This window comes from Giraffa tippelskirchi, chromosome 12 (assembly GCF_054371585.1).
Source record: "Giraffa tippelskirchi isolate mGirTip1 chromosome 12, T2T-mGirTip1v1.2.pri, whole genome shotgun sequence".
NCBI classification, from domain to species: domain Eukaryota; kingdom Metazoa; phylum Chordata; class Mammalia; order Artiodactyla; family Giraffidae; genus Giraffa; species Giraffa tippelskirchi.
Window position 1 is genome coordinate 39,221,577 of NC_137286.1, and position 27,696 is coordinate 39,249,272.

Here is a 27,696-nt window from a genome sequence, read left to right on the forward strand (position 1 = left end):
GTTGAATGACAAGGTTGTGGGTTTTTTTTTCTTCCATTTTGGATCTACAGCAACTAGATTCACTTACACGGAGATGTACATATGTTCTTTTCTGTGTTCTTCTTTGGTGCAGGATATTACAGAGTGTCGAACAGGATTCCTGTGTTACACAGTGGTTCCTGGTGGCTTCTTTTTATAATATTAGCCTCCCTATGTTAGACTGAAACAGCTCTTTTCCCCTCACCCACACCTTTCTTTTCTGGGGACCATAGTTTGTGAGACTGTTTCTCTTTGGTAAAGAAGTTCATTTGTATCCATTTTTAGATTTCAGCTAGAAGTAATATCATATGCTAATATATCTCCCCGAGTCCCTCACTTCACTTGATATGGTCATCTCTACTTTCTTCTCTAAGGCTGGACATAGCATTACGCTCTGCTTCTTTATGGCTAAGTGATGTTGCTTTGTGTTTATGTACCCTCTCTTCCTTATCCATTCATCTGTACTTCTACACCTAGGTTGCTCCGTGTCTTTGCTATGGTACTTAGTGCTGCCATGATCACAGGGAAACTGCTGTCTTTCAAAATTTTGACTCTCTCTGGATCAATCCCCAGGCGTAGGACTGCTATGTCCTCAGGTATTTTATGTTCATATTTATTAAGAACCTCCATAGTGTTTTCCCTATTGCATGTACCATTTCACATTCCCAGCAACAATGTAGAAAAGGTGCCTTCTCTTCACACCTTCTCCAACTTATTTTTGGAGATGTTTAGAGATGGCAAGTCTCACCGGTGTAAGGTGATACTCACTGGATTTCTGATAGGCCTGTCTGTAATAATTAGTGATGCTGAGCATCTTTTTATATGCCTAATAGCAATCTGTATGCCTTCCTGTAAGAAATAACCATTTTGATCTTTGGCCCATTGATTTGTTGGGTTGTTTGTCTTTTTGATATTAAGCTACAGGGCTGTTTCTATGTTTTGGACACTAATTCCTTGTGGATATCTTCAATTACAAATATATTTTCCTATTCCGAGGGTTGTCTTTCTCTTTTGTTTAGGGTTTTCTTTGCTATGCAAATGCTTTTAAGATTAACTTGGCCTCATTTTCTTGCTTTTGGTTTATTTTTCATTATTCTGAGAGGTGGATCGCAAAAACACTTGGTGGAATTGATGTCACAGCATTCCCTGCCTATAAATTTCCTCAAGAATTTCATAGTATCCATCCTTACACTTAGATCTTTATCTTATTTGAAGTTGATTTCTGTTTATGGCTTGAGGAATGTTCTATTTCATTCTCATTTTCATTGTTCAAGGAACCTGCAGGCTATCCTCCATATTGGCGCTCACCTATTTTCATTTTTAGCATCAGAGGAGGAGGGTTCCCTTTTCTCCACAGCATTTGGTGGGATTAACCTTTGTAGAGTGCTTGACAACGTCCATTCTGACCGATGTGGGGTGACACCTCGTTGCAGGATTGAATGCACCGCCCTAATATTCGGCGATGGTGACATCTTTTCATGTGATTTTTTTTTAAGATGTGACTTAAGCGTACTTGTTAAAATCGGGTTAGTGAAGGTCTACCCAGTTATGAATTCTTTTCAATGACCACCCCTAGGAGACTCCTGGAAGGCAGTTGTTGTTTACTTACACCCTCCTCCCCCTCCCGGACCTTGTGAATATTAAGTACCAGTCGACACAACTTTTATAGTTGTAGTTACCAATATGGCCACAAGGCGGCAGTATTTCTTCGTGCCCCACTTTCTTTTTTCTTCTTCTTTTTTTTAACCTTTTCCTGTACTTTCATTGTTATTTTATATTGGAATAGGGCATCCCAGGTGGTGCTACTGGTAAAGACTCTGTCTGCCAATGCAGGAGACATATATTTTTGTAGGTGTTTTGAGACGGTCATCCTGACCTGAGCTCCAGTACTTTGTCCATCTGGTGCAAAGAGCTGATCATCGGAAAAGACCTTGAAGTTGAGAGAGATTAAGGGCAGGATGAGAAGGGGGTGATAGAGGAAGAGATGGTTGGATGGCATCACTTACTCAATGAACATGAGTTTTTGGCAAATTCTAGAAGATAGTGAAATACAGGGAAGCCTAGCTCCCTGTTAGCCTTTGCCCTGCTTCATGGGGTTACAAAGAGTGGGACACCACTAAGCGGCTTAAAAACAAGGACCTGGTTGGTGAATATTAATTACCCATCAGCCTAGCTTTTCAAGTTGTTGTTACTGACAATGGTCACAAGGTGGCAGCATCGCTTCATGTACAACTTTTTTTACCCCTTCTGTCCTGTAATTTTCTTATCATTTAGTATTGCAACAGAGGTGATTTCCTACGTGGTGTTTGTTTCAGGAGTAAAGGAACTTAATCCAGTTATATATAGATATTTATCTATTCTCTTTCTGGTTCTTTTTCACATCTAGGTTATTATAGTCTGTTAACTTCCCTGTGGTATTCAATAGGTACTTTTTGATTATCTATTGGCTATGTATCAATGTGTATATGTTAATTCAAAACTCTTAATTTTCCCACCTTTATCTGGAGATTAGGGGCTCATGCAGAGGGCAAGAGGCACTTCAGGAACATCATGGGATACCCTGCCTGTCACATTCTCCCGGGACCCTGAGCCCCACAACAATCCACCTTGGGAGCCACGCCTGCCCAGTCTCCAGAGATGTGAAACCAGCCAAGGTAACCATGGGATGAGGGGAACAGACTCAGTTTTTGTTTTTTCTTTTCTTTTTTTGTTTTTATCCTCTAATTTGCACTGTCGTGTATAGTGGAATTGGGGCTTACCTGGTGGCTCAGACAGTAAAAATCTGCCTGCAATGCAGGAGACCTGGGTTGGAAAGATTCCCTGGAGGAGGGTATGGCAACCCACTCCAGTATTCTTGCCAGGGACAGAGGAGTCTAGTGGGCTACAGATGACAGGTGTACCCGTGTCTTTTAAAATGTTGGTTTTCTCTGGATGTATACCCAGGCATAGGATTGCCGAGTCTAAAGGTCCTTCTCTATTTTGTTTTTTAAGAACCTCCATACTGTTCTCCCTAGTGGACCTCCATTGTACATTTCTAACCACAGTGCAGGAGCATTCTCTTTTCTCCACACCGTCTCTAGCATTTATTTTCGAACATATTTTGAGATGGCCATTCTGACCTATGTGAGGTGATACCTTGTTGGATTTGCTTTGTGTTTGTGTAAGAATTAGTGATGCTGAGAATGTCCTCAGGTGCCTAATCACAGTCTGTATGTCTTCCTCCAAGAAACACCCATTTCTATGTTTGGCCCATTTGTGTCTTGGGTTGTTTGTGTTTTTGATATTGAGCTGTACAAGCTGTCTGTATGTTTCAGAGATGAGTTCCTTGTGGGTATCTTCATTTGCAAACATTTCTTCCCATTCTGGGTTGCGTTTGTCTTTCATTTAGGGTTTCCTTTACTGTACAAATGTTTTATGGTTAATTAGGCCCCTTATTCTTACTTTTGATTTATTTTTCATTCATCTAAGAGGTATATCATAAAGACCTCACTGTGATTTATGTCTATGTGTGTCCTGCCTATGTTTTCCTTAAGCCTTCATAGGATCCATCCTCACATCTAGATCTTTATATTCTTTGGAGTTTGTTTTGTGTGTGGTGTTAGGAGTATTCTAAGCTCGTTCTTTTGCCTCAATAACCATCGCACTATCCTTCACAGTGTCTGTTACCAATTTATATTCCCAGCATTAGGGGAGGAACATTCCCTTTTCTCCACACCTTCACTGACGGTTATCGTTTGTAGAGTTCCTGAGAATGGCCACTCTGACTGGTGTGAGGTGATTACTTGCTGTGGTTTTGCATTTCTAATATCTAACAATATTGACATCTTTTCATGTGATTCGTTTTAAAGGGTCAAAAATTACATTTGACATTCTGTGAAAAGTGACAGAATGATCTCACTTCATTTTCAAGGCAAACCATTCAACATCACAGTAATCCAAGTCTATGTCCCAACCACTGATGCCAAAGAAGCTGAAGTTGGACGGTTCTGTGAAGACCTACAAGACTTTCTAGAACTAACATCAGAGAAAAGATGTCCTTTTCATCATAGGGGATTGGAATGAAAAAGTCAGAAGTCGAGAAATACCTGGAGTAACAGGCAAGTTTAGCCTTAGAGTACAAAATGAAGCAGGGCAAAGGCTAACAGAGTTTTGTTAAGAAAACACACTGGTCACAGCAAACATCCTCGTCCAACAACACAAGAGACAGCTCTACACATGGACAACATCAGATAGTCAATACTGAAATCAGATTGATTATATTCTTTGCATCCAAAGATGGAGAAGCCCTATATAGCCAGCAAAAACAAGACCATGACCTCCTTATTGCCAAATTCAGACTTAAATTGAAGAAAGTAGGGAAAACCACTAGGTCATTCAGTTCAGTTCAGTTCAGTCACTCAGTCGTGTTGGACTCTTTGCAACCCCATGAATCTCAGCACGCCAGGCCTCCCTGTCCATCACCAACTCCCGGAGTTTACCCAAACCCATGTCCATCGAGTCAGTGATGCCATCCAACCATCTCATCCTCTGTTGTCCCCTTCTCCTCCTGCCCCCAATCCTTCCCAGCATCAGGGTCTTTTTCAATGAGTCAATTCTTCGCATGAGGTGGCCAAAGTATTGGAGTTTCAGCTTCAACATCAGTCCTTCCAGTGAACACCCAGGACTGATCTCCTTTAGGGTGGACTGGTTGGATCTCCTTGCAGTCCAAGGGACTCTCAAGAGTCTTCTCCAACACCACAGTTCAAAAGCATCAATTCTGCGGCGCTCAGCTTTCTTCACCGTCCAACTCTCACATCCATACATGACCACTGGAAAAACCATAGCCTTGACTAGACGGACTTTTGTTGGCAAAGTAATGTCTCTGCTTTTAAATATGCTATCTAGGTTGGCCATAACCTTCCTTCCAAGGAGTAAGCATCTTTTAATTTCATGGCTGCAATCACCATCAGCAGTGATTTTGGAGCCCCAAAAAATAAAGTCTGACACTGTTCCCACTGTTTCCCCATCTATTTTCCATGAAGTGATGGGACCAGATGCCATGATCTTAGTTTTCTGAACGTTGAGCTTTAAGCCAACTTTTTCACTCTCCTCTTTCACTTTCATCAAGAGGCTCTTTAGATCTTCTTCACTTTCTGTCATAAGGGTGGTGTCATCTGCATATCTGAGGTTATTGATATTTCTCCCAGCAATCTTGATTCCAGCTTGTGTTTCTTCCAGCCCAGCATTTCTCATGATGTACTCTGCATATAAGTTAAATAAGCAGGGTGACAATATACAGCCTTGACGGACTCCTTTTCCTATTTGGAACCAGTCTGCTGTTCCATGTCCAGTTCTAATGGTTGCTTCCTGACCTGCATACAGGTTTCTCAAGAGACAGGTCAGATGGTCTGGTACTCCCATCTCTTTCAGAATTTTCCACAGTTTATTGTGATTCACACAGTCAAAGGCTTTGGCATAGTCAATAAAGCAGAAATAGATGTTTTTCTGGAACTCTCTTGCTTTTTTGATGATCCAGCGGATGTTGGCAATTTGATCTCTGGTTCCTCTGCCTTTTCTAAAACCAGCTTGAACATCTGGAAGTTCACGGTTCATGTATTGCTGAAGCCTGGCTTGGAGAATTTTGAGCATTACTTTACTAGCGTGTGAGATGAGTACAATTGTGCAGTAGTTTGAGCATTCTTTGTCATTGCCTTTCTTTGGGATTGGAATGAAAACTGACGTTTTCCAGTCCTGTGGCCACTGCTGAGTTTTCCAGATTTGCTGGCATATTGAGTACAGCACTTTCACAGCATCATCTTTCAGGATTTGAAATAGCTCAACTGGAATTCCATCACCTCCACTAGCTTTGTTCATAGTGATGCTTCCTAAGGCCCACTTGACTTCACATTCCAGGATGTCTGGCTCTAGGTGAGTGATCACACCATCGTGATTATCTGGGTCATGAAGATGTTTTTTGTACAGTTCTTCTGTGTATTCTTGCCACCTCTTCTTAATATCTTCTGCTTCTGTTAGGTCCATACCATTTCTGTCCTTTATCAAGACCATCTTTGCATGAAATGTTCCCTTGGTATCTCTAATTTTCTTGAAGAGATCTCTAGTCTTTCCCATTCTGTTGTTTTCCTCTATTTCTTTGCATTGATCGCTGAGAAAGGCTTTCTTATCTCTCCTTGCTATTTTTTGGAACTCTGCATTCAGATGGGAATATCTTTCCTTTTCTCCTTTGCTTTTTGCTTCTCTTCTTTTCCCAGCTATTTGTAAGGTCTTCTCAGACAGCCATTTTGCTTTTTTGCATTTCTTTTCCATGGGGATGGTCTTGATCCCTGTCTCCTGTACAATGTCACGAACCTCTGTCCATAGCTCATCAGGCACTCTGTCTATAAGATCTAGTCCCTTAAATCTATTTCTCACTTCCACTGTATAATCATAAAGTATGACCTAAATCAAAGCCCTCTTGATCATACAGTGGAAGTGACGAATAGATGTAAGGGATTAGAGCTGATAGGCAGAGTGCCTGAAGAACTATGCATGGAGGCTCGTAACACTGTACAAGAGGCAGCGATCAAAACCACCCCCAAGGAAAAAGAAATGCAACAAATCAACATGGTTATCAGAGGAGGCCTTATGAATACCTGAGAAAAGAAGAGAAAGAAGCGAAAGGCAAAGGAGAAAGGATAAGATACACTTAACTGAATGCAGAGTTCCAGAGAATAGCAAGGAGAGATAAGAAAGCCTTCATTAGTGAACAATGCAAAGAAATAGAGGAAAACAATAGAATGGGACAGGCTAGAGATCTCTTTAAGAAAATTGGAGATACCAAGGGAACATTTCATGCAAAGACAGGCACAATAAAGGAAAGAAATGTCAAGGACCTAACAGAAGCAGAAGATATTAAGAAGAAGTGGCAAGGATACACAGAAGAACTATAATACAAAAAAGATCTTAACAACTTGGATAACCACAATGGTGTTGTCACTCACCTAGAGCCAGACATTCTGGAATGTGAAGTCAAGTGGGTCTTAGGAAGGATTACTATGAACAAAGCTAGTGGAGGTGATGGAATTCCAGCTGAGCTACTTCAGATCCTAAAAGATGATGCTGTTAAAGTGTTGCACTCAATATACCATCAAATTTGGAAAACTCAGCAGTGGCCACAGGACTGGAAAAGGTCAGTTTTCATTCCAATCCCAAAGAAAGGCAATGCTAAAGAAAGTTCAAACTACCGCACAATTGCACTCATCTCCCACGCTAGCAAAATCCATCAAGCTAGGCTTCAACAGTATATGAACCAAGAACTTCCAGATGTACAAGCTGGGCTTAGAAAAGGCAGAGGAACTGGAGATTGCCAACATTCATTGGGTCATAAAGAAAACAAGGGAATTCCAGAAGAACATCTACTTTTGCTTCATTGACAGCACTAAAGCCTTTGACTTTGTGGATCAAAACAAATTGAGAAAAATTCTTAAATAGTTGGGAATACCAGACTACCTTACCTGCCTCATGAGACACCTGTATGCAGGTCAAAAGCAACAATTAGAACTGGACATGGAACAATGGACTGGTTCCAAGTTGGGAAAGGAGTACGTCAAGGCTGTATATTGTCACCCTGCTTAACTTATATGCAGAGTACATTATGCAAAATGCTGGACTGGTTGACTCACAAGCTGGAATCAAGATTGTCAGGAGACATATCAACAACCTCAGATATGCAGTTGATACCACTCTAATGGCAGGTAGTGAAGAAGAACTAAAGAGCTTCCTGATGAGGGTAAAAGAGAAGAGTGAAAAAGCTGGCTTAAACTCAACATTCAAAAAACTAAAATCATGGCATCTGATCCCATAACTTCATGGCAAATAGATGGGGGAAAAGTGGAAACAGTGACGGACTTTATTTTCTTGGGCTCCATAATCACTGCAGATGATGACGGCAGCCATAAAATTAAAAGATACTTGCTCCTTGGAAGACAAGCTATGACAAATGTTTCTTCAGTCATTCAGTTATGTATGACTCTTTGCGAACTCATGGACTGCAGTATGCCAGGCTTCCCTTTCCTTCACCATCTCCCAGAGTTTGCTCAAACTCATGTCCTTTGAGTTGGTGATGCCATCCAACCATCTAATCCTCTGTTGTCCCCTTCTCCTCTTGCCCTCAGTCTTTCCCAGCATCAGGCTCTTTTCCATTGAGTTGGCTCTTCACATCAGGTGGCCAAAATATTGGAGCTTATTTTCAGCATCAGCCCTTCCAATGAATAGACAGGGTTGATTTCCTTTAATATTGACTGGTTTGATCTCCTTTCAGTCCAAAGGACTCTCAAGAGTCTTCTCTATCACCACATTTCGAAAGCATCAATTCTTCACTGCTCAACCTTCTTTTTGGTCCAACTCTCACATCCATATATGACTGCTGGAAAAACAAGTAGCTTTTACTCTCAAATATGGGATATAAAATTTGTCTTCACACATTGTCTGCTATATTTAGACTCTTGGTTCATACTCCATATAACCATGTACTGTGGTAATTAAATACAATTAGAAACAAAGCTTTATTTTAAGGATATGGTTTGCCTACCAGCAGCATAGGAATGTTCCATTTTCTTCAGCCCCTGTTATCCTGGTATGACATCTCAAAACTCAGAAACTCTTACTTGTTGATATGATTATCAATTTCATTTTAGCTCAGTTTGAACAGAGAAGCAAAAAAATGAGGGGGCCAAGTTTTTTCAGGTTTCTTTAAGGAGAGAAAGGAATCTATTAGAAGACAAAGTACACGCAGCTTGTGGGCTCTTTGAGTCACTCATTTTTTGCAGGAATTTTCTTGTATTTGGTTTCAAGTGTGATCTTTCGTTCATATAATAACCAATAACAGAAGAGTCTAATTTGAAACGATGGCTTGCTTCTACTCAGAAAATCTGAACACAAAGGAACCAATGTGAACCACAAAGATCAGGGTGCCAAACTTTTAAGAATATTTTAGGTTGCAAATAATAACTAGTATGCTTGTTTTTTCAAGAGTATATTTTTACTCTGATAAATAATAAGCTTTTCCAGAAAGCTTCTAGTGTCACCGCTTCCTGCTGGAAGCCTGGGATGCCGGAATCAGGCCACTTCCTGTCTGTCGTTACAGGACACTGGGCTGCACTCTAAGAATATCTTGGCCCTCCCCAGGATCCAGACCATCATGGGGCCACAGAAATTTGTAAGTTTTGTTTTGCCTGTTGAAACGTTTAATGACAAAGGTTCTTTCAATTCCTGATGTGGGTGATGTGTGGAACCCATTGATGATTTCTTTAAGAAATGTACATCCTAGTTCCCACACGAGGGTGAAACCCCCGTCCAACGATGAGAGACCCTGCATGTGTATGGCCTGTGCCTCCTAGGAGAGCAGCTTTAAGCTAGTTTAAACCTGACCCAGTTCTGTCTACATGGTAGATTGAGACCGCTCCAATTCCTGTCTGGGGGTTCCCTTGTGGCTCAGATGGAAAAGAATCTGCCTGCAATGCAGGAGACCCAGGTTTGATCCCTGAGTTGGAAGGATCACCTGGCGAAGTGAATGGTTACCAACTACCAATGGACAGAAGAGTCCGGCAGGCTACAGTCCATTGGGTCACAAGTGTCAGACATGATAATATTTTCATTTCACTTTTCAAGTCCTGTCTACACTGATTATGTTTAGACAAGACCGTGTGGTTTCTGCAATGAGAACATTTAGACCTGACCCTATTCTGTGTGCACTAAGACAAGGAGACCTGAGTACAGAGCTGGCCTGGCCTCTTTCCTGGAAAATTCTGGGCCTGCGTCTGAATGTCAGTGCTCAGATGTGTGGGGTCTGGGGCTGAGGTGGGCTTCTCTGGGTAATCATGCTCTTCTCTGAGCGGGGTTCCATGGCCCTCCCGGGGGTCAGTGCTGCAATAGGACTCTTAGTCTTTCCCCCTGCCAGGTTCACCTTCCCTGGGACTCCTGCAGACCCCTCAGGTGGGCCACCTGGTAATCATTTCAATTTTGCAGCACATTCAGGTTGAGTAGGGAGGCAGGTTCACCTGGTGAATTGGTTCCAGGGCACAGGGATCGGACAAAAAGCCAACGGGCAGCAGGTGAGGCTGCGGCTGTGCTCTCCTTCCAGTTGACTCTCTCCTCCGAAGAGAACAGAGCTGCCCCTCGTCTTTCAGCCCAGCTCTCCTGTTTTCTCAGCACCTCAGCGGGACAAGAAAGACAGAGCCTTCCAGAACCAAGGTAGTGTGTTCACCTCTAGCATGAGCTTTCAAACCAGCAAAAAGTCATATGGTACCAAAGTGAAAGCAGGAGGGGCCTGACTTCTCAGGGACAATTGTGGGGAGAGGAGACGGACCCTACACTTCTTTCTAGGATCCCAGGGGGTCCCAGAGACCTAGCTTGTTTACACATTGGGGGCCCTATGACCACAGCCATGGTTTCCTTGTCCTGACTGAGGGGACATGTGACCCCAGGTAGGGGGTCTGGGGACCGTATGAGTCTCACCCCATCTGCATGGCTCAGGATCACGTGTATGGGAGACACACACATACACAACTAAGAAAAAGGGAAGAATACATGAGAGCATCACTGGTGTTTAGGAATTCATGCTTTACAGTGTTCACTTTATACAGGTCTGTGCCTGTTTGCCTCTTTACCCCTGCTAGGTTCACCCTCCCTGGGGCTCCTGGGAACCCCTCAGGTGGCCACCTGGTAATTATTCCAATTTGTCAGCACGTTCAGGTTTAGTAGGGAGGCAGGTTCACCTGGTGAATTGATTGCAGGGCACACGGATCAGGCAAAAAGCCGATGGGCAGCAGGTGAGGTTGCTGCTGTGATCTCCTTCCAGTCGACCGTCCCTCCTCAGCAGAGAGCAGACCTGCCCCTCCTCTCCCAACCCTGCGTCTGGCGTGTTTTCTCAACGCCCCAGTGGAACAAGAAAGGACCGAGCCTGCCAGAACCAAGGTAGTGTGTTCACATCATCATGACAGCTGTAAAAACTGTTAATATAACACAGAACCAAAGGGAAGAGAGGAGGACTTCTCTGGGAAAAGCGTCGGGAGAAGAGACCAAGCTCACACTCCTTTCTACCATCCCAGGGGGTTACAGGAACCCACTCGTTTCCACCTTAGGGGCCCAACCAGCAGAGACCTGGGGTCCTAACCAAGGGCTGTGCTACCCCAGGTGCAGGGTCTGGGGATTATGTGGGTCTCACACCATCCACGTGGGTCAGGATCCTGTGTACCCGGGGACCACATATCTGCTGTTTACCTGCAGTGTGTCCTGTCCCCTCGGAGATTCCCAACATCTGAATTGAGGGTGTTTCCCTGATTAACCTGTGGTCGTTTTCCTTCTCTTCATCGTCACATTCACATGAGGTCAGGCGGGTTGCTGCTCTGTGTTCTGTTGAGTGAAAACCTTTGATAGTGTCATATTAATATAGCATATCCCATATCTAATCATAGGGGTCACCACTGTCTGGTGTCCCCTAGACCGAGCTCAGGTAATTTAATTTGTAATTTAATTATTATTTTATATTGGAGCCTAGTTGATTTCCGGTGTTTTGTTTGTTTTAGGTATTTATGAACTTCATTCAGTTATATATAGACATGTATCTATCCTTTTACTGATTTTTGCCTCATGGAGGATGTTACTATCTTTTTCAGTAGAGTTGCCTGTTCTATTCCATAGGTCCTTTTTCATTATCGACTTGATGTATATCAGTGTGTATATTTTCATTCCAAACTCTTAATTTACCCCTCCCTTCTAACTTTGTTTTGATAATCATAATTTGGCTTTCTTAGCCTGTGAGTCTGTTACTGTATTGTTCATTAGTTCATTGGTATGAATTTATAGATCCCACCTGTCTGTGATGTCTTAGGATATTTGTCTTTCTGCCTGACTGACCTTACTTAGTATGATAATTTCTTGGTACATCTATGCTTCTGCCAATATCATTATTTTTTCTGTTTTTTGACTGAGTAGATTCCAGTTTATAGATGTACCACATAGTCTTCATTTTTCTGTCACTGGACATTTTGGTGGATTCTATGTCTTGGCTGTTGTAAATAGTGCTACCTTGAAAACTGGCATGTATGTGTCATTTCAAATGATGAACTTCTCCAGATCTAAGGCTGGGAGGGGATTGCAGGATCATATGATACATCTATGTTAGTGTTTCAGAGAACCTCATGCTGTTTTCCATAGTGGCTTCACCATTTACATTCCCACCGAGACTGTAGGAGGATTCCCTTTGCTGTACATCCTCTGCAGTATTTATTCTTTGTAGATCTTTTCAGCAGTGTGAGGTGATACCTTATTGTAGTTGGATTGGCATTGATTTAATAATTACTGATGTGGAGTATCTTTCCTTGTGCTTTTATTATTTTATACCTTATGAGTACAATTTACCTCTTGAAACTGACTTCTTGAAACTTGGCCCTGTTTGGAATTCTTTTCTCATTACTTACCCCAGGATATTTCTTTAGGTTAGGTTTCATTTACAGCCTTGTCTGACTTGTGACTATTAAGAGCCCTTCAGCACCTGTTTTATGGGTTCCCAGGTGGCTCAGTGGTAAAAAAAAAAAATGCGCCTGCAATGCAGGAGACTTGCAAGAGACATGGGTTCAATCCCTGGGTCAAGAAGATCCCTTGGAGCAGGAAATGGCAACCCACTCCAGTATTCTTGCCTGGGAAATCCGTGGACAGAGTAGCCTGATGGGCTACAGACCATGGGGTCACAAAGAGTCGGACACAACTGAGTGACTGAACAACAGCAGCACCTGTTTTAAGGTGTATATATTGATCTGAACCAGATAATTACTCTCTGCAACCCCCACCTTTCCCTTTTGGCAACCATAACTTTCTTTCCTAAGTCTGTGAATCTGTTTCTTTTTTGTAATGAAGTTCATTTGTATCCATTTTTAGATTCCACCAGAAGGGAATTCTATGATTATCTGTCTTTCTCTGTCTCACTCACTTCGTGTAGTATGATCACCTCTGGTTTCTTCCCTGTAACTGGAAACGGCACTGTTCATCCTTCTGTATGTCTGAGTGATACTGCACTGGGTACATGTACCCCGTTTCCTGTATCCTTCCATCTGTCCTAGTATACTCGAGTTGCTTCCTTGCCTTGGCTATTGTACTTTGTGCTGCCATGATCTTTGGGGTGCAGGTGTGTTTTTAAATTTTGGTTTTCTCTGTATCTAAGCCTAGGTATGAAATTGTTGCATCACTTGGTACTTCTATATTTAGTTTAAGACCCTCCATAATGTATTCCCTAGTGGGTGTACCATTTTATATTCCTACCAACAGGGTAGGAGAGTTTCCTTCTCTTCACACCCTCTGCAGAATTTACTGCTGTAGATTTTTTGATATGGCCATTCTGATCAGTGTTAGGTGACACTTTGTTGTACATTTGATTTGTTTTTCTCTAAGAACTTGTGATGCTGCGCATCTTTTTGTGTGCTTTATGGTCATCTCTATGACCTCTCTGGAGAAATGTGCACTTAGATCTTTGGGCATTTCTTTACTAAGTTTTTGTTATTGTTGTTTATGCTGGGATGTACTAGTGATTTGTATGTGTTTGTTTCAGGTGTACAGGAACTTGGTTCAGTTATTCTCATCTGGGTTCTTTTTTCACATAGGTGATTAGAGTGTGTTCAGTAAACTCCCCTATGCTATTCCGTAGGTACTCGTTGATCATCTGTTTGATGTATATTAATGTGTGTATGTTAATTCCAATCCCTTAAATTATCCCACCTGCATCTGGAGGACAACAGGCACTCCAGGTCCATTGTGGAGGCACACGGCCTGCTACACACTCCCAGCTCTCTCAGCCCCGGGACACTCCAGCCCTGGGACCCAAGCCAATCAGGCTCCAGGGATGTGACACTAGACCCCCCCCTTTTTTTTGACCCTTTCCTACTTAAAGTCTCTTTTTTCTTTTTTAAAATTTTTATTTGTTTAATTAATTCATTTATTTTAGTTGGAGAATAAGTACTTTACAATGTTGTGATGGTTTTTGCCGTACATCAACATGAATCTGAGTTGTCCCAGAGTACCAGCTTTGGGTGCCCTGCTTCATGCATTGAACTTGCGCTGGTCATCTGTTTTACATATGCTAATATGCATGTTTCAATGCTATTCTTTCTCTCAAATCATTCCACACTTGCCTTCTCCCACTAAGTCCAAAAGTCTGTTCTTTACATCGGTGTCTCTGATTAGAGTCAGCATTTTTCATTTTTTCTGTTTTTTCCATCATTTAAACTGGAGTATGTAGGTGAATTACTATCTTGTGAATTACTAGCTTTTTTCTTTTTTTTTCCCTTCTACCACAACTTGTTTCACTTCTATGAATACATAAATGTGTATATATTTTGGGGGTTTTCCCATATAGTTTATTAGAGTGTGGAGTAAGTTTCCTTGTGTTATACAGTGGGTCCTGGTCATTTATTTTATAAACAATATTGGGCATATATTAGTCTGAAGTTACTCATTTCTCCATGCCCCACATCTTTATATCTTTGTGACTGGAAATTTCTAAGTCTATGAGGCAGTGTCTCCAGGCAAGAAATTCATTTCTATGCATCTTTAGAGTCCACCTAGGAGCGATATTATAGGATACTCGTCTCTCCCTGTCTGCCTTAATTCACTTGGAATGATCATCTCTATTTTCTCTCCCATGGCTGAACGTGGCATTATTTCCTACTTCTTTATTATTAAGAAATATTGTATTATGTATATGTACCCCATTGTCTGTATCCATTCATCTGTTCTTCTACAATTAACTTGATTCTCTGTCTTAGCTATTGTACGTAGTGGGGCCAAAATCTCAGGGTTACCCACCTCTTTTAAAATTTTGGTTGTCTCCACCTGGCTTTCTCGATACCATCCCAGTCCAGACATGAGACACAGCCTGCTCAGGCTGCAGGGATGGGATAGCAGCCCAAGAGAGGGAGGTTGCAGGGAATAAACTTGGCATTGTTTTTTTTCTTTTCTTTTCCTCATGCCGATCCTATGTTGGAATATAGTCAGTTTGTAGCTTTGTGCCTACTGTCAGTGTACAACACTTGATTCAGTATTGACATATACATACAGGATGTCTGTTCTTCTTTGGATTCTTTTTCCATAGAATTTACTGCAGAAGGTCGAGCGAAGTTCCATGTGCTTATATGTACCACATCTCCTTTAAGCTTTAATCTGTCAGTGGACATTTTGATGGTTGTGTATCTCGGCTATTCTAAGTAGTGCTGCAGTGAACATTGGGGTCCATGTGTCATTTTGAATGGTGGTTTTATCAGGATACCAGGCCCAGATGTGGGAATGTCAGATCCTAAGCATAGTTCTCTTGAAAGTGTTCTTTTTTTGGCATGTGATGACTGTCCCTTTCTAGTGACTATTGCCAATGTCCCTTCCCACCAGTGGTGTAGGGAGGGTCCCTCTCCTCCTGGCCCTCTCCCCCATTTATTGTTTGTGGACCTCTGAGGGTGGTCATTCTGACTGATGGAATTTGATTTCTTGTTGTTGTTTTGATTCGCATTCCTCCTGTAATAATTTGGGATGCTGAGCATTTTGTCCAGTAAATGTATGGTTTTTTACTTTTCTTTTTTTTTCTCCTTCATGGTTGTGAGGAAAATATACTTGTTGCAGTTAACTCTTTGATAGTGGGTTGTGTTTGTAATTTAATTCTGGAATATTCTCCCTAGGACTTTCCCTGAAGACAACTGTCATTAACAGCCCCTGAGGTCTTGTGAATTGGAGGTGCCAGTAAGCACAGGTTGCGCTTCCCTGGTGGCTCAGATGGTAAAGAGTCCGCCTGTAATGCAGGAAACCTAGGTTTGATCCCTGGGTCGGGAAGGTCTCCTGAAGAAGGGAATGGCAACCTACTCCACTATTCTTGCCTGGAGAATCCCATGTTGAGAGGAGCCTGGCAGATAAGCACAGGCGGTCAAGTTGTACTTACAGAAAATGTCCACATGGTGGCAGCAGTTTTTCATTCCCAACTGTGGTTCTTGGGGCAACCAGAACTTGAGGAAGAGTTGGCTTCCTGGGCTGTGAACAGGAGTGGAATGTGCCTCAGTAAGCACCCAAGGGCTTGTGTCTCACTACTTGTTCCCCCTAAAACTTCACCCCTTTCCTCAGAGTCATCTCAACCGGGGTCACGGCACCCTGCTGAGGTGCTAGGAGGCTGCACTCTCAAGAAGGAGGCTTAAGCTGTGAACCCCAGCACCAGGAGAACTGAAAGCTAGGTGGCATTTCCAAGGTCCTTGAGGCCAGACGGTCATCACAACATCGTTTGGGTGCACTAGGGACTATGGTCCCTGTCAGAGCAAACCAGAAGTTACAAGTTTAAGAGGGGGCCTAATTAAGGGCACCCTGTCGGGCATTTTCAACCCCACCCCAGTCCAGCCTTTGGACCAAAGCCTGCTCAGGCTGCAGCGATGGATAGCAGCCAGGATCAGGAAAGTCGACAGGAATAAATTAGGCAAGGCTTTTCTTTTTTATTCTTTTCTTTAATTTCATGCCTATGGCATGCTAGAGTATAGTTGGTGTGCAATGTTGTGCCTGTTGTCAGTATCCAGCCACCTAATTGAGTTATGACATGTATGTAAAGCATATGTATTCATTTTCAGATTCATCTGTTGTAAAAGTTATTGCAGAAGGTGGAGTAAATTCCCTGTGCTGAATATCGTGTCCTTGTGGAGTATCTGTTACATATACAGAGTTCTGTGGATATGGTAGAGATATGGATTTCTATGGAAGGAACAAAGGGGAAGGAGATAATCCTTGTGGATTATCTATTACTAATATACATTTCTGTGTATATGTTAGTCCTGACTTCCTAATTCATCTTTGGCCCTTTGTGTTTTTTAAGTTGTAATTAAATTCCTTTGTATCTCTTTTTTTCTTTTGCCTAGAAGGGATATCACTTGCTATAGTCTTCCTCTGTCTGTCTGATTTCACTTAGTGTTTGATCCTCCAAGATATATCCCTGTGGCTACCAGTGGCATAATTTCATGATTTCAGTAGTAGTTTTTCATGGTTGAGTAATAGTTCATTTTCATCATTCTTTTTAAGCTTTAATCTGAAGGTGAACATTTTGCTGGGTCTGTGTTCAGGATATTTTAACTAGTGCTGAAGTGAATGTTGGGGTGCATATGACTTCTTGAAAGATGGTTTTCTTGGGATATAGGCAGATGTGTGGGAATGTCAGATGGTAGGCTTAGCTCACATTTATTGTTTGTAGACTTTTGAGGATGGCCAATCTGGTGAGATTTGGTTTTAATTGTCATTTTGGTTGGCATTCCTCCTGTAATAATTAGGGATGCTCAGCATCTTGTCCTGTGGCGGTTAAGTTTTTTTCTTTTTTTTTCTCAAAAACTTCATGGTTGTGAAGAAAATTTACCTCTTGTAGTTGATTTTTTGAAAGTCAGTTGGGTTTGTAATTTTTTCTGCAATACTTGCCCCAGGACCTTTTGTGAAGGCATGTGGTGTGGAAGTCGCTCAGTTTTGTCTGACTCTTTGAGACCCCATGGACTGTAGCCTGCCAGGCTACTCTGTCCATGGAATTCCCCAGGCAAGAATACTGGAGTGGGTTGCCATTCCCTTCTCCAAGGTATCGTCCCTACGCAGGGATTGACCCCGAGTTTCCTGCATTGCAGGCAGATTCTTTACCATCTGAGCCACCAGAGAAGCCTTCCTGAAGGCAGCTATAATTAACAGAACCCCCGAGGTCTGTTGAATTGGAGGGAACAGTAAGCACGGGTGGCCAAGTTATAGTTACAGAAAATGTCCACAAGGCGGCAGCACTTTCCCACACCCAACTCAGGCAACCAGAGCCTAAGTGTGGGCTTCCTAGGCTGTGAATTAGAGTGGAATGTGCCTGAACAAGGGCTTAGTCTCAACACTTCTTCCCCCTCGAGCTTCACTCCTTTCCTGCAGACTAATCCCAGCCTGGACCACTGAACCCTGATGAGGTGCCTAGGAGGCAGCACTCTCAGGAAAGAGACTTGAGCTGGGGACCCCAGCACCAGGAGACATGAAAGCTAGGTGACTTTTCCAAGGTCATTGAGGCCAAAGTGACAGGACACCATCAATTGTGTCCTAGGGACTGTGGTCCCTGCCAGATCAAACCAGAAAGTACAGATTTCAGAGGGGCCTTAATGAAGAGCAATCAGCCTGGTCGATTTGACCCCACCACAGTCCAGCCATGAAAACAACCTGCTGAGGCTCCAGGAACGGGATGGAAGCCAAGTCAGGTGAATATTTCATATATGACAATAGAATTTTCTGTATATCCTATATGAACACATGGGTGCAAATTTAATGAATGAAAATACAATTTTCTATATTTCATATATGAAAATATATGTGCATATTTAGTGTACAAAAATATAATTTTTTCTATTTCTTATATGAAAGTATGATACATGCATGAATTTTCATGTATCAAAAGATGAGTGCACATTTCACGGATAAAAAGTAGAATTTTTGGTATTTCATATATGAAGAGATGGGTGAAAATATGCCCTTCTATATTTCTTATATGAAAACATGTGTGCATAGTTCATGGATGAAAATGGAATTTTCCATGTTTCATATATAAAAACATGGGTGTGTATTTCAAAGATGAAAATAGAATTTTCTGTACTTCATATATAAATCATGGGTGCATATTTCAAGGATGAAAATAGAACTTTCTTGATGTCATGTATGAAAACATGGTGCATATTTCATGGATGGAGATGGAATTTTTAGTATTTCATATATGAAAACATGGATGCATATTTCATATATGAAAACATTTTTAATAGTTCATATATGAAGCTATGGGTGCATATTTCATATGAAAATAGAATTTTTTATATTTCATATATGAAGCTATGGGTATGTATTTCATATGAAAATACAACTTTTTATATTTAATATATGACACTATGGGTACATATTTCATATATGAACATAGAATTTTCTGTATTTCTCATGAAAATATGGATGCATGTCATACATAGAAATAGAATTTTTTGTATTTCATAGATGAAAATATAAATGCATATTTCACATATGAAAACATTCTTACATATTTCACAGATGAAAATATAGGTGTATATTTCATATATGAATAGAGAATTTTCTGTATTTCACAGATATACATATAGGTGCATATTTCATATGTGAAAGAATTTTTCTCTATTTCATAAATGAAAAGATAGGTGCAAATTTCATACATGAAAGTAGAATTTTCTATATTTCCTATAAAACAGTATAAGCCCAGCCGTGGTAATGTCGGCTCCCAGACTTAGTGTCTTGATCGCTTTTGTTCAGGCGTGCCGACATTGTCCTTTATTGTGGTTGTTGCCAGTGTATATTCCCACCAACAGTGTAGGAGGTTTCCCTTTACTCCAAACTCACTCCTGCATTTATTGTTTGTAGACTTGAGGATGGCCATTCTGACTGGTGGGATTTGATTTCTCTTTGTCATTTTGATTGGCATTCCTCCTGTAATGATTAGGGCTGCTGAGCACCCTCTCCTAGGTGGAGGTACGGGGTTTGTTGGGGTGTTTTACCCTTTAAGGGTGTGAGGAAGATAAACCTGTGGCAGTTGGCTTCCTGAAAGTCGTTTGTGTTTGGGATTTATCTTGCAGTACCCAACACAGGGCATTTCCTGAGGGCAGCCGTCAAGAGCTGCCGCCCAGCCCTTGTGATTAGAGGTGCCGGTAAACACCGGCGGTCAGTTGTAGTTACAGGAAATGTCCACACGGCGGCAGCACTTTTTGATGCCCACCTCTGGTTCTTGGGGCAAGAAGAGGCTTCGGGAAAGTCAACTTCTCTGGCTGTGAAACAGAGTGAAATGTGTCTGAGCAACCACTGAAGAGCTTGTGTCTCACTGCTTTTTCCTCTTAAAGCATCATACACACACACACCCTTCTTGATAGCATCACTTTTTCCACCTTAGCCCTCTTGATAGCTTTTTTGTGAACATTCAGAGACTGTCCATATACTGGTTGTAGTCAGTGTTTATTTCCACCTACAGTTTAGGGGATTCTTTTCCTTCTATGTCTCTCATAGTTATAGTTTGTCTAATTTTGACAGTGGCCTTTGTGAGTGGTGGAATCTGATTTACCATTGTCGTTTTGGTTGGCATTCCTGCAGCCATTAGGGATGCTGAGCATCTTGTTCTGTGGTGGAAGTTTGATTTTGTTTTGTTTTTGTTTTTTCTTTAAAGGATGTAAGGACAATTTACCTTTGGCAGTTGGCTTCCTGACAGTTGGCTGGTTTGGGAATATATTTCTCCAATACCTGCCCCATGGCATTTCCTGAGGGCAGCTATCATTAACAGAACTACAACCCTTGTGAATTAGGTGCCCATGTGTGCCCATGATCAAGTTTTAGTTACAGAAAATGTCCACAAGGCAGCAGCACTTTCACATGCCCAACACTGGTTCCTGGGGCAACCAGATCCTTAGGACCCATTGGCTTCTTGGGCTGTAAAATAGAGTGGAGTGTGCCTGACCAAGAAGGAAAGGACTTGAGACTCACTACTTTTCCCCCCTAAAGCCCCACACAAGCTAATGTCCAGACTAATGCCTTCCAGGTCCAGAGCACACTGCTGAGGGCACTTAGGTGCCTAGGAGACTGCCCTCTCAGGAAAGAGGCTTGAGCTGGGAACCCCAGTGCCAGGAGAGGTCGAGGCTAGCTGAATCTTGCCTTCAAATCCCAGAGGCCTTCAAGCCATGTGGGACTCTGGTCCCAGCCAGAAAATAACAGATAATAGTCCTTTAAAAAGGGTTCAACAAAGGGCACCGTGCCAGGCTGTGTCCACCCGTCCTCAGTCCAGGGTGGGACCCAAGCTTGCTCAGCCTCCAAGGATGGGATAGCATCCCAAGTCAGGGAGGTCATTTATAACAGAGGAGACCCTGCTTTCCTTTCCTTTAACGTCTTGCCAGTACTACATCGCAGCATAGCCAAGTTACAATATTGTGATTGTTGTCAGCGTACAGCCACTTGATTCAGGTATTTCGTATCTGTGGGGTATCTCTATTGTGTGTTTAGACTTTGTGCAATAGCAAGTTGAGCGGAGTGCTTAGCATCAGGTCCTTGTGAATACCCCCTATTTCCTGCAGCAAAAACATGAGCGTAGGTTCTCCTGCATGAAATATGGAATTCTCCATATTGCCTCTTCCCTACACCTTCATCAGCAGTTAGTTTGTAGAGTTTCTGATGATAGCCATTCTGCCTTCTGCGAGGTGATACCTTCCTGAGGTTTCAATTTGCTTTTCTAATATTAAGTGATGTTGACCTCTCTTCATGTGATTTGTTTTCGAGGGTGAGTTCAACTCACCTCTCCAGATTGGCTTCTTCGAACTCAGACCTGTTTTAAATTTTTTCTGATGACCACACTAGGATGTTTATGCAGATCAGCTGTTTTTTACTTCCAGACCCTCTGACTTTGAGAGTACTCAATGCCCAGCACAGCTTTTCAAGTTGTTGTTATGGAATATGGCCTCAAGGTGGCAGCTTTATTCAGCCCCACACATTTTTTTCCATGTAATTTCCATGTTATTTTATTTTGGAAAAGAGATGATTTCTGAATTTATATGTTTCAGGTGTACAGGAACTTGATTCATTGGTGTTTAGGCATTTATCTATCCTCTTTCAAGTCCTTGCTCCCATCTAGGTGATTACAGTGTATTGAGTAAACTTCCATCTTCTAATAAGTCTGTGAACTGTGTATCTTTGCTTAAGGAGCTCACATGTATCCATTGTTAGATTCCACCTAGAAGTGATATGGAGAAGGCACTGACGACCCACTCCAGTACTCTTGCCTGGAAAATCCCATGGACGGAGGAGCCTGGTGGGCTGCAGTCCATGGGGTCGCTAAGAGTTGGACACGACTGAACAACTTCACTTTCACTTTTCCCTTTCATGCATTGGAGAAGGAAATGGCAACCCACTCCAGTGTTCTTGCCTGGAGAATCCCAGGGACAGCGGAGCCTGGTGGGCTGCTGTCTAGGGGTCGCACAGAGTTGGACACGACTGACGTGACTTAGCAGCAGAAATGATATCATCTTATATTTGTTGCTCACTGTCTCTCTTACTTCAGTTGCTATGATCATCTCTACCTTCTTCCCTGTGCCTGAAGATCCCGTTGTTTTTGCTCTTTATGGCTGAGTAATATAGCATTGTGTGTATATATCCCATTTTCTTTATTCATTTCTATGTCCTTCCACACTTAGGTTGCAGCAGTGTCTTTGCTATGGAAACCAGTCCAGCAGGGATGGCATGGGTACCCTTGTCTTTGAAAATGTCACTTCTCCCTGACTGTATGCCCAGGCATGTGACTGCTGTTTATGAACACAATTGTATTTTTAGTTTTAAGGAACCTCCATATTGTTTTTTTCTAGTGGATGAACCATGAACATTTTTAATAACCTCCAGATTAATTTCTAGACAGGATCTTTATTTTTAAAACTTTCCCACTTCAATTTTACTGTTTCTTCTGGATAGTTTTCTGTGTTTGTAGCTATCCATTCATTATTTCTTTTCAAATTGAAGTACCGTTGATTAATATTACTGTTTTCTGAACATAGCTATTCAGTACTTTAACGGAGTATACTCCGCTTAAGGATATTGCAAAATCGTGGCTATATTTTTGTCTGCTCTATACTATATCCTACTAGTTTACTTACATTATTCATAGTGTTTTTATCTCTCAACCTCTACCCCAGTCTGGAAATTCCCACAAACAAATCCCCACAGGCATCCATTCATTTCTATATTTGTGATTCTCTTTCTGTTTCATTGTTGCTGTTGTTCCATCGTTCAGCCATATCCGACCCTTTGTGACCCCATGGACTGCAGCATGCCAGACGTCCCTGTCCTTCTCCATCTCCCGGAGTTTGCTCAAACTCAATGTCCATTGAGTTGTTGATGCCATCCAACCATCTCATCCTCTGTCATTCCCTTCTCCTCCTGCCTTCAATCTTTCTCAGCATCAGGGTCTTTTCCAATGAGTTGTCCCTTTGCATCAGGTGGCCAACATATTGGAGCTTCAGTAACAGTCCTTCCAGTGAGTATTCAGGGTTGATTTCCTTTAGGATTGACTGGTTTGATCTCCTTGCTGTCGAAGGGACTCTCAAGAGTCTTCTCCAGCACCACAGTCGAAGGCATCAGTTCTTCAGTGCTCACCCTTTTTTATTGTCTAGTTCTCATATCCATTAGGGCTTCCCTTGTGGCTCAGTTGGTAAAGAATCCGCCTGCAATGTGGGAGACCTGGGTTCGATCCCTGGGTTGGGAAGATTCCCTGGAGAAGGGAAAGGCTACCCACTCCAGTATTCTTGCCTGGAGAATCCCAGGGATGGCGGAGCCTGGTGGGCTGCTGTCTATGGGGTCGCACAGAGTCGGACACGACTGAGGCGACTTAGCAGCAGCAGCAGCAGTAAGCACCGGTGCTTAATTTGTAGTTATAGGAAATGTCCACAAGGTGGCAGCACTTTTTCATGCCCCATTCTGGTTCCTTGGGCAGTTTGATCCTTAAGGAAAGTCAGCTTCCGGTGCTGTGAATTAGAGTGGATGAGCCTGAGCAATCCCCCAAGGGCTTGTGTGTCACTACTTCTTCCCCCTAAGGCTCCACACCTCCGCTCCAGACCCATCCATACCTGGGCCAGAACACCTGGTAGAGGTGCCTAGGAGGCTGCACTCTCAGGACGGAGGCTTGAATTGGGATCCTCAGCACCAATTGACTTGGAGTCTAGGTTACTTTTCCAGGGTTCGAGGCCAGATGGTCTGGTGACCATTCTTTGGTTGAACTAGGGACTCTGGTCCCAACCAGAGCAAACCAGACAGTACTCAGTTAAGGACACCCTGCCCAGCTGTTTGATCCCACTCCACGGCAATCGTGGGGATCCAAGGCTGCTCAGACTCCAGGGATGGGATAGCAGCCCAAGTCAGGGAGGTGGGAGGAAATTAACTAGGCTTGATTTTCTTCCCTTTTCTTTAATCTAATGCCAATGCTATATGGGAATATAGTTGATTTGCCATTTTTTGCTTGTCATCAGTATACAACCACCTGATTCTGTTATGACGTATGAGTATATAAAGCATATCTGTTCTTTTTTTGGATTGTTTTGCCCTAGATGTTATTGCAGAATTTCAAGCAAAGTTCCCTGTGCTGAACATCAGGTATTTGTGGAGTATCTGTTAGATATACAGATTTCTGTGTAAATGTGGATGGAATGAAGGAAGGAGATAATCCTTGCAAATTGTCTATTACAGATATAGATTTCTGTGTATATATTAGAGATGCAGATTTTGTGTTTATGTGGGAGGGAGGAGCAAGGAAGGAGATATTCCTTGTGGATTATCTATTGAAGATACTGATTTACGTGTATGAGGAAGGAAGGCAGGGAGGAAAGAAGATAATCCTTGTGGGTTTTCTATTATAGATACAGATTTCTGTGTGTATGTTAGAGATACAGATTTCTTTGTATGTATGGAAGAAAAGAATGAAGGTAGGAGATAAACCCTGTGGATTATTTATTACAGATATATATAGCTGTGTATATGTTAGTCACCAATTTCTAATTCATCCCTGGCCCTTCACTTTTTTGTGGAGGGGTGGGGAACACTTTGTGTTTGAATTCTTAAAGTCTCCTTTTGTGTTGTAAATGAGTTCCTTTGCATCTCTTTTATCATCTGCATAGAAGAGAGTGTACTATTGTCTTCGCTTGTCTGGCTGACTTGGTTAGTGTAAGTCAGACCTTCTTCATCATCCATCCCTGTGGCAACTAGGAGCATAGATTCATAATTTCAGTGGCAGTTTTTCATGGCTGAGTAATAGTTCATTGTATACATGTATTGCATCTTCTTTAAGCTTTAATCTGTCAGTGGACATTTTCCTGGGTCTGTGTTTTGTTATTGTAAGTAGTGCTGCAGTGAATATTGAGGTGCATAAGTCTTTTTGAATGATGGTTTTTCAGATATAAGCCCAGGTGTGGGTATGTCAGAATCTAGGCTTAGTTGTTTTTTTTTTGAAGATCTTTTTCTAGCATGTGGACTCTATACTTCTAGGGCTGTTAGTAATTTCCATTTCTACTGACTGTGCTGGGTAGATTCCATCACTACCTGACTCTCTCCCGCATGTATTGTTGCAGGCTTATGAGGATGCCATTCTGATAGGTTGGATTTGATTTCTTGTTGTCATTTTGATTGGCATTTCTTCTGTAATAATTAGGGATGATGAGCATATTGTCCTGTGGCAGTTTGGGTGTTTTTTTTCCTTAAAGGATGTGAGGAAAATTTACCTTTTCCAATTGTCTTCTTGACAGTCGATTGTGTTTGAAATTTATTTCTGCAATATCCGCTGCAGGACCATTTCTGAGGGTATGCATGAGTGCATGCTAAGTCGCTTCATTGTGTCTGACTCTTTGCAACGCTATGGACCATAGCCCACCAGTCTCCTCTGTCCATGGATGCTCCAGGCAAGAATGCTGGAGTGGGTTATCATGCCCTCCTCCAGGGGATCTTCCTGACCCAGGGATTGAACCAGCACCTTTATGTCTCCTGCACTGGCAGGCAGTTCTTTACCACTTTTGCCACCTAGGAAGCCCCAGTAGAATCGTAAAAAGTCATTAACAATTCACCTAGTCATACAGAAAGAGGTCAAGCTGTATCACCAGGGCAAACTGTTAAACTTCAGATGGAATGATCAGACTGAAGCCTGAGATGTGGTAAGTATCCACTGAATGGTGGTCTCACCATGTGCCCCCTTGGTGATGACTGTATTGGCTCAAGGAACAGCTTTTATTGGGTAGTGGACCTTGGTCCCAACACAAGGCTTCCCTTTGAAGGGAGCAGTGCATATCTTTAAAACGGCTCAAAGATGCAAAACTGAGCGCATCGCCTTGAGTAACATGGTACCGCATGTCCCTATAGTTAGACTAAGAAGAAAGGGAGTAACTAAATATTTAACAAATCCTTATCTGTGAAAAAAATTGTGAAGTTGAGGTGTTAAACCTAACTTACTTTACACATCTGAAAATTAAAGAATCATCCTATAATGCTCCTCATTGTTAATTGTTAGAGAAATGCATATCAAAACTTCAATGAGATACCACCTCAAACTGGTCAGAAAGGCCATCATTTAAAAATCTCCAAATAACAAGTGTTGCAGAGGGTGTAGAGAAAAGGGAACGATCCTACTCTGTTGGTGGGAATGTAAATTGGTGCAGTCACTGTAGAGAACAGTATGGCAGTTCTGCAAAAAACTAAAAAGAGAGTTAGCACATGATCCAGCAATCCCACTTCTAGCCATACATCCAGACAAAGCAATAATTTGAAAAGACACATGCTGTATTCTTTTTTTTTTTAATTAATTTATTTATTTAAGTTGGAGGCTAATTACTTTACAATATTGTAGTGGTTTTTGCCATACATTGACATGAATCAGCCATGGGTTTACATGTGTTCCCCATCCTGAACCCCCCTCCCACCTCCCTCCCCATCCCATCCCTCTGGGTCATCCCATTGCACCAGCCCTGAGCACTTGTCTCATGCATCGACCCTGGACTGGCATTCTGTTTCACATATGATAATATACATGTTTCAATGCTATTCTCTCAGATTGTCCCACCCTCACCTTCTCCCGCAGAGTCCAAAAGACTGTTCTATGCATCTGTGTCTCTCTTTCTGTCTCACATATAGGGTTATCGTTACCATCTTTCTAAATTCCATATATATATGCGTTAGTATACTGTATTGGTGTTTTTCTTTCTGACTTACTTCACTCTGTATAATGGGCTCTAATTTCATAGACCTCATTAGAACTGATTCAAATGTATTCTTTTTAATGGCTGAGTAATATTCCATTGTGTATATGTACCACTGCTTCCTTATCCATTCGTCTGATGATGGACATCTAGGTTGCTTCCATGTCCTGGCTATTATAAACAGTGCTGCGATGAACATTGGGGTACACGCGTCTCTTTCAATTCTGGTTTCCTTGGTGTGTAGGCCCAGCAGTGGGATTGCTGGGTCGTATGGCAGTTCTATTTCCAGTTTTTTAAGGAATCTCCACACTGTTCTCCATAGTGGCTGTACTAGTTTGCATTCCCACCAACAGTGTAAGAGGGTTCCCTTTTCTCCACACCCTCTCCAGCATTTATTGCTTGTAGCCTTTTGGATAGCAGCCATTCTGATGGGCGTGAAATGGTACCTCATTGTGGTTTTGATTTGCATGTCTCTAATAATGAGTGATGTTGAGCATCTTTTCATGTGTTTATTAGCCATCTGTATGTCTTCTTTGGAGAAATGTCTGTTTAGTTCTTTGGCCCACTTTTTGATTGGGTCGTCTATTTTTCTGGAATTGAGCTGCAGGAGTTGCTTGTATATTTTTGAGATTAATTGTTTGTCCGTGGCTTTGTTTGCTATTATTTTCTCCCATTCTGAAGGCTGTCTTTTCACCTTGCTTGTAGTTTCCTTTGTTGTGCAAAAGCTTTTAAGTTTAATTAGGTCCCATTTGTTTATTTTTGCTTTTATTTCCAATATTCTGGGAGGTGGGTCATAGAGGATCCTGCTGTGATTTATGTCGGAGAGTGTTTTGCCTCTGTTTTCCTCTAGGAGTTTTATAGTTTCTGGTCTTACGTTTAGATTTTTAATCCATTTTGAGTTTATTTTTGTGCATGGTGTTAGACA

The 27,696-nt window shown here is 42.0% G+C and overlaps 1 protein-coding gene across 21 annotated transcripts in view; it reads left to right on the forward strand.

Annotated features, from left to right (window-relative positions):
- Positions 1-27,696, forward strand: part of LOC145528352 (uncharacterized) — a 100,814-nt gene that overhangs the window by 19,163 nt on the left and 53,955 nt on the right. For 8 of the 21 annotated variants that reach the window (XM_081546659.1, XM_081546658.1, XM_081546653.1 and 5 more), the window contains 4 exons: positions 2,531-2,672; positions 9,140-9,211; positions 10,136-10,245; positions 10,788-10,968. In XM_081546659.1, the coding sequence (XP_081402785.1) occupies positions 2,531-2,672; positions 9,140-9,211; positions 10,136-10,245; positions 10,788-10,827 (364 nt within the window). In that variant the 3' untranslated portion in view covers positions 10,828-10,968. Of the gene's footprint in view, positions 1-2,530; positions 2,673-3,866; positions 4,116-9,139; positions 9,212-10,020; positions 10,246-10,787; positions 10,969-27,696 lie in introns of all 21 variants that reach the window. The other 13 variants (XR_014070327.1, XR_014070328.1, XR_014070332.1 and 10 more) reach the window with 6 other exon arrangements.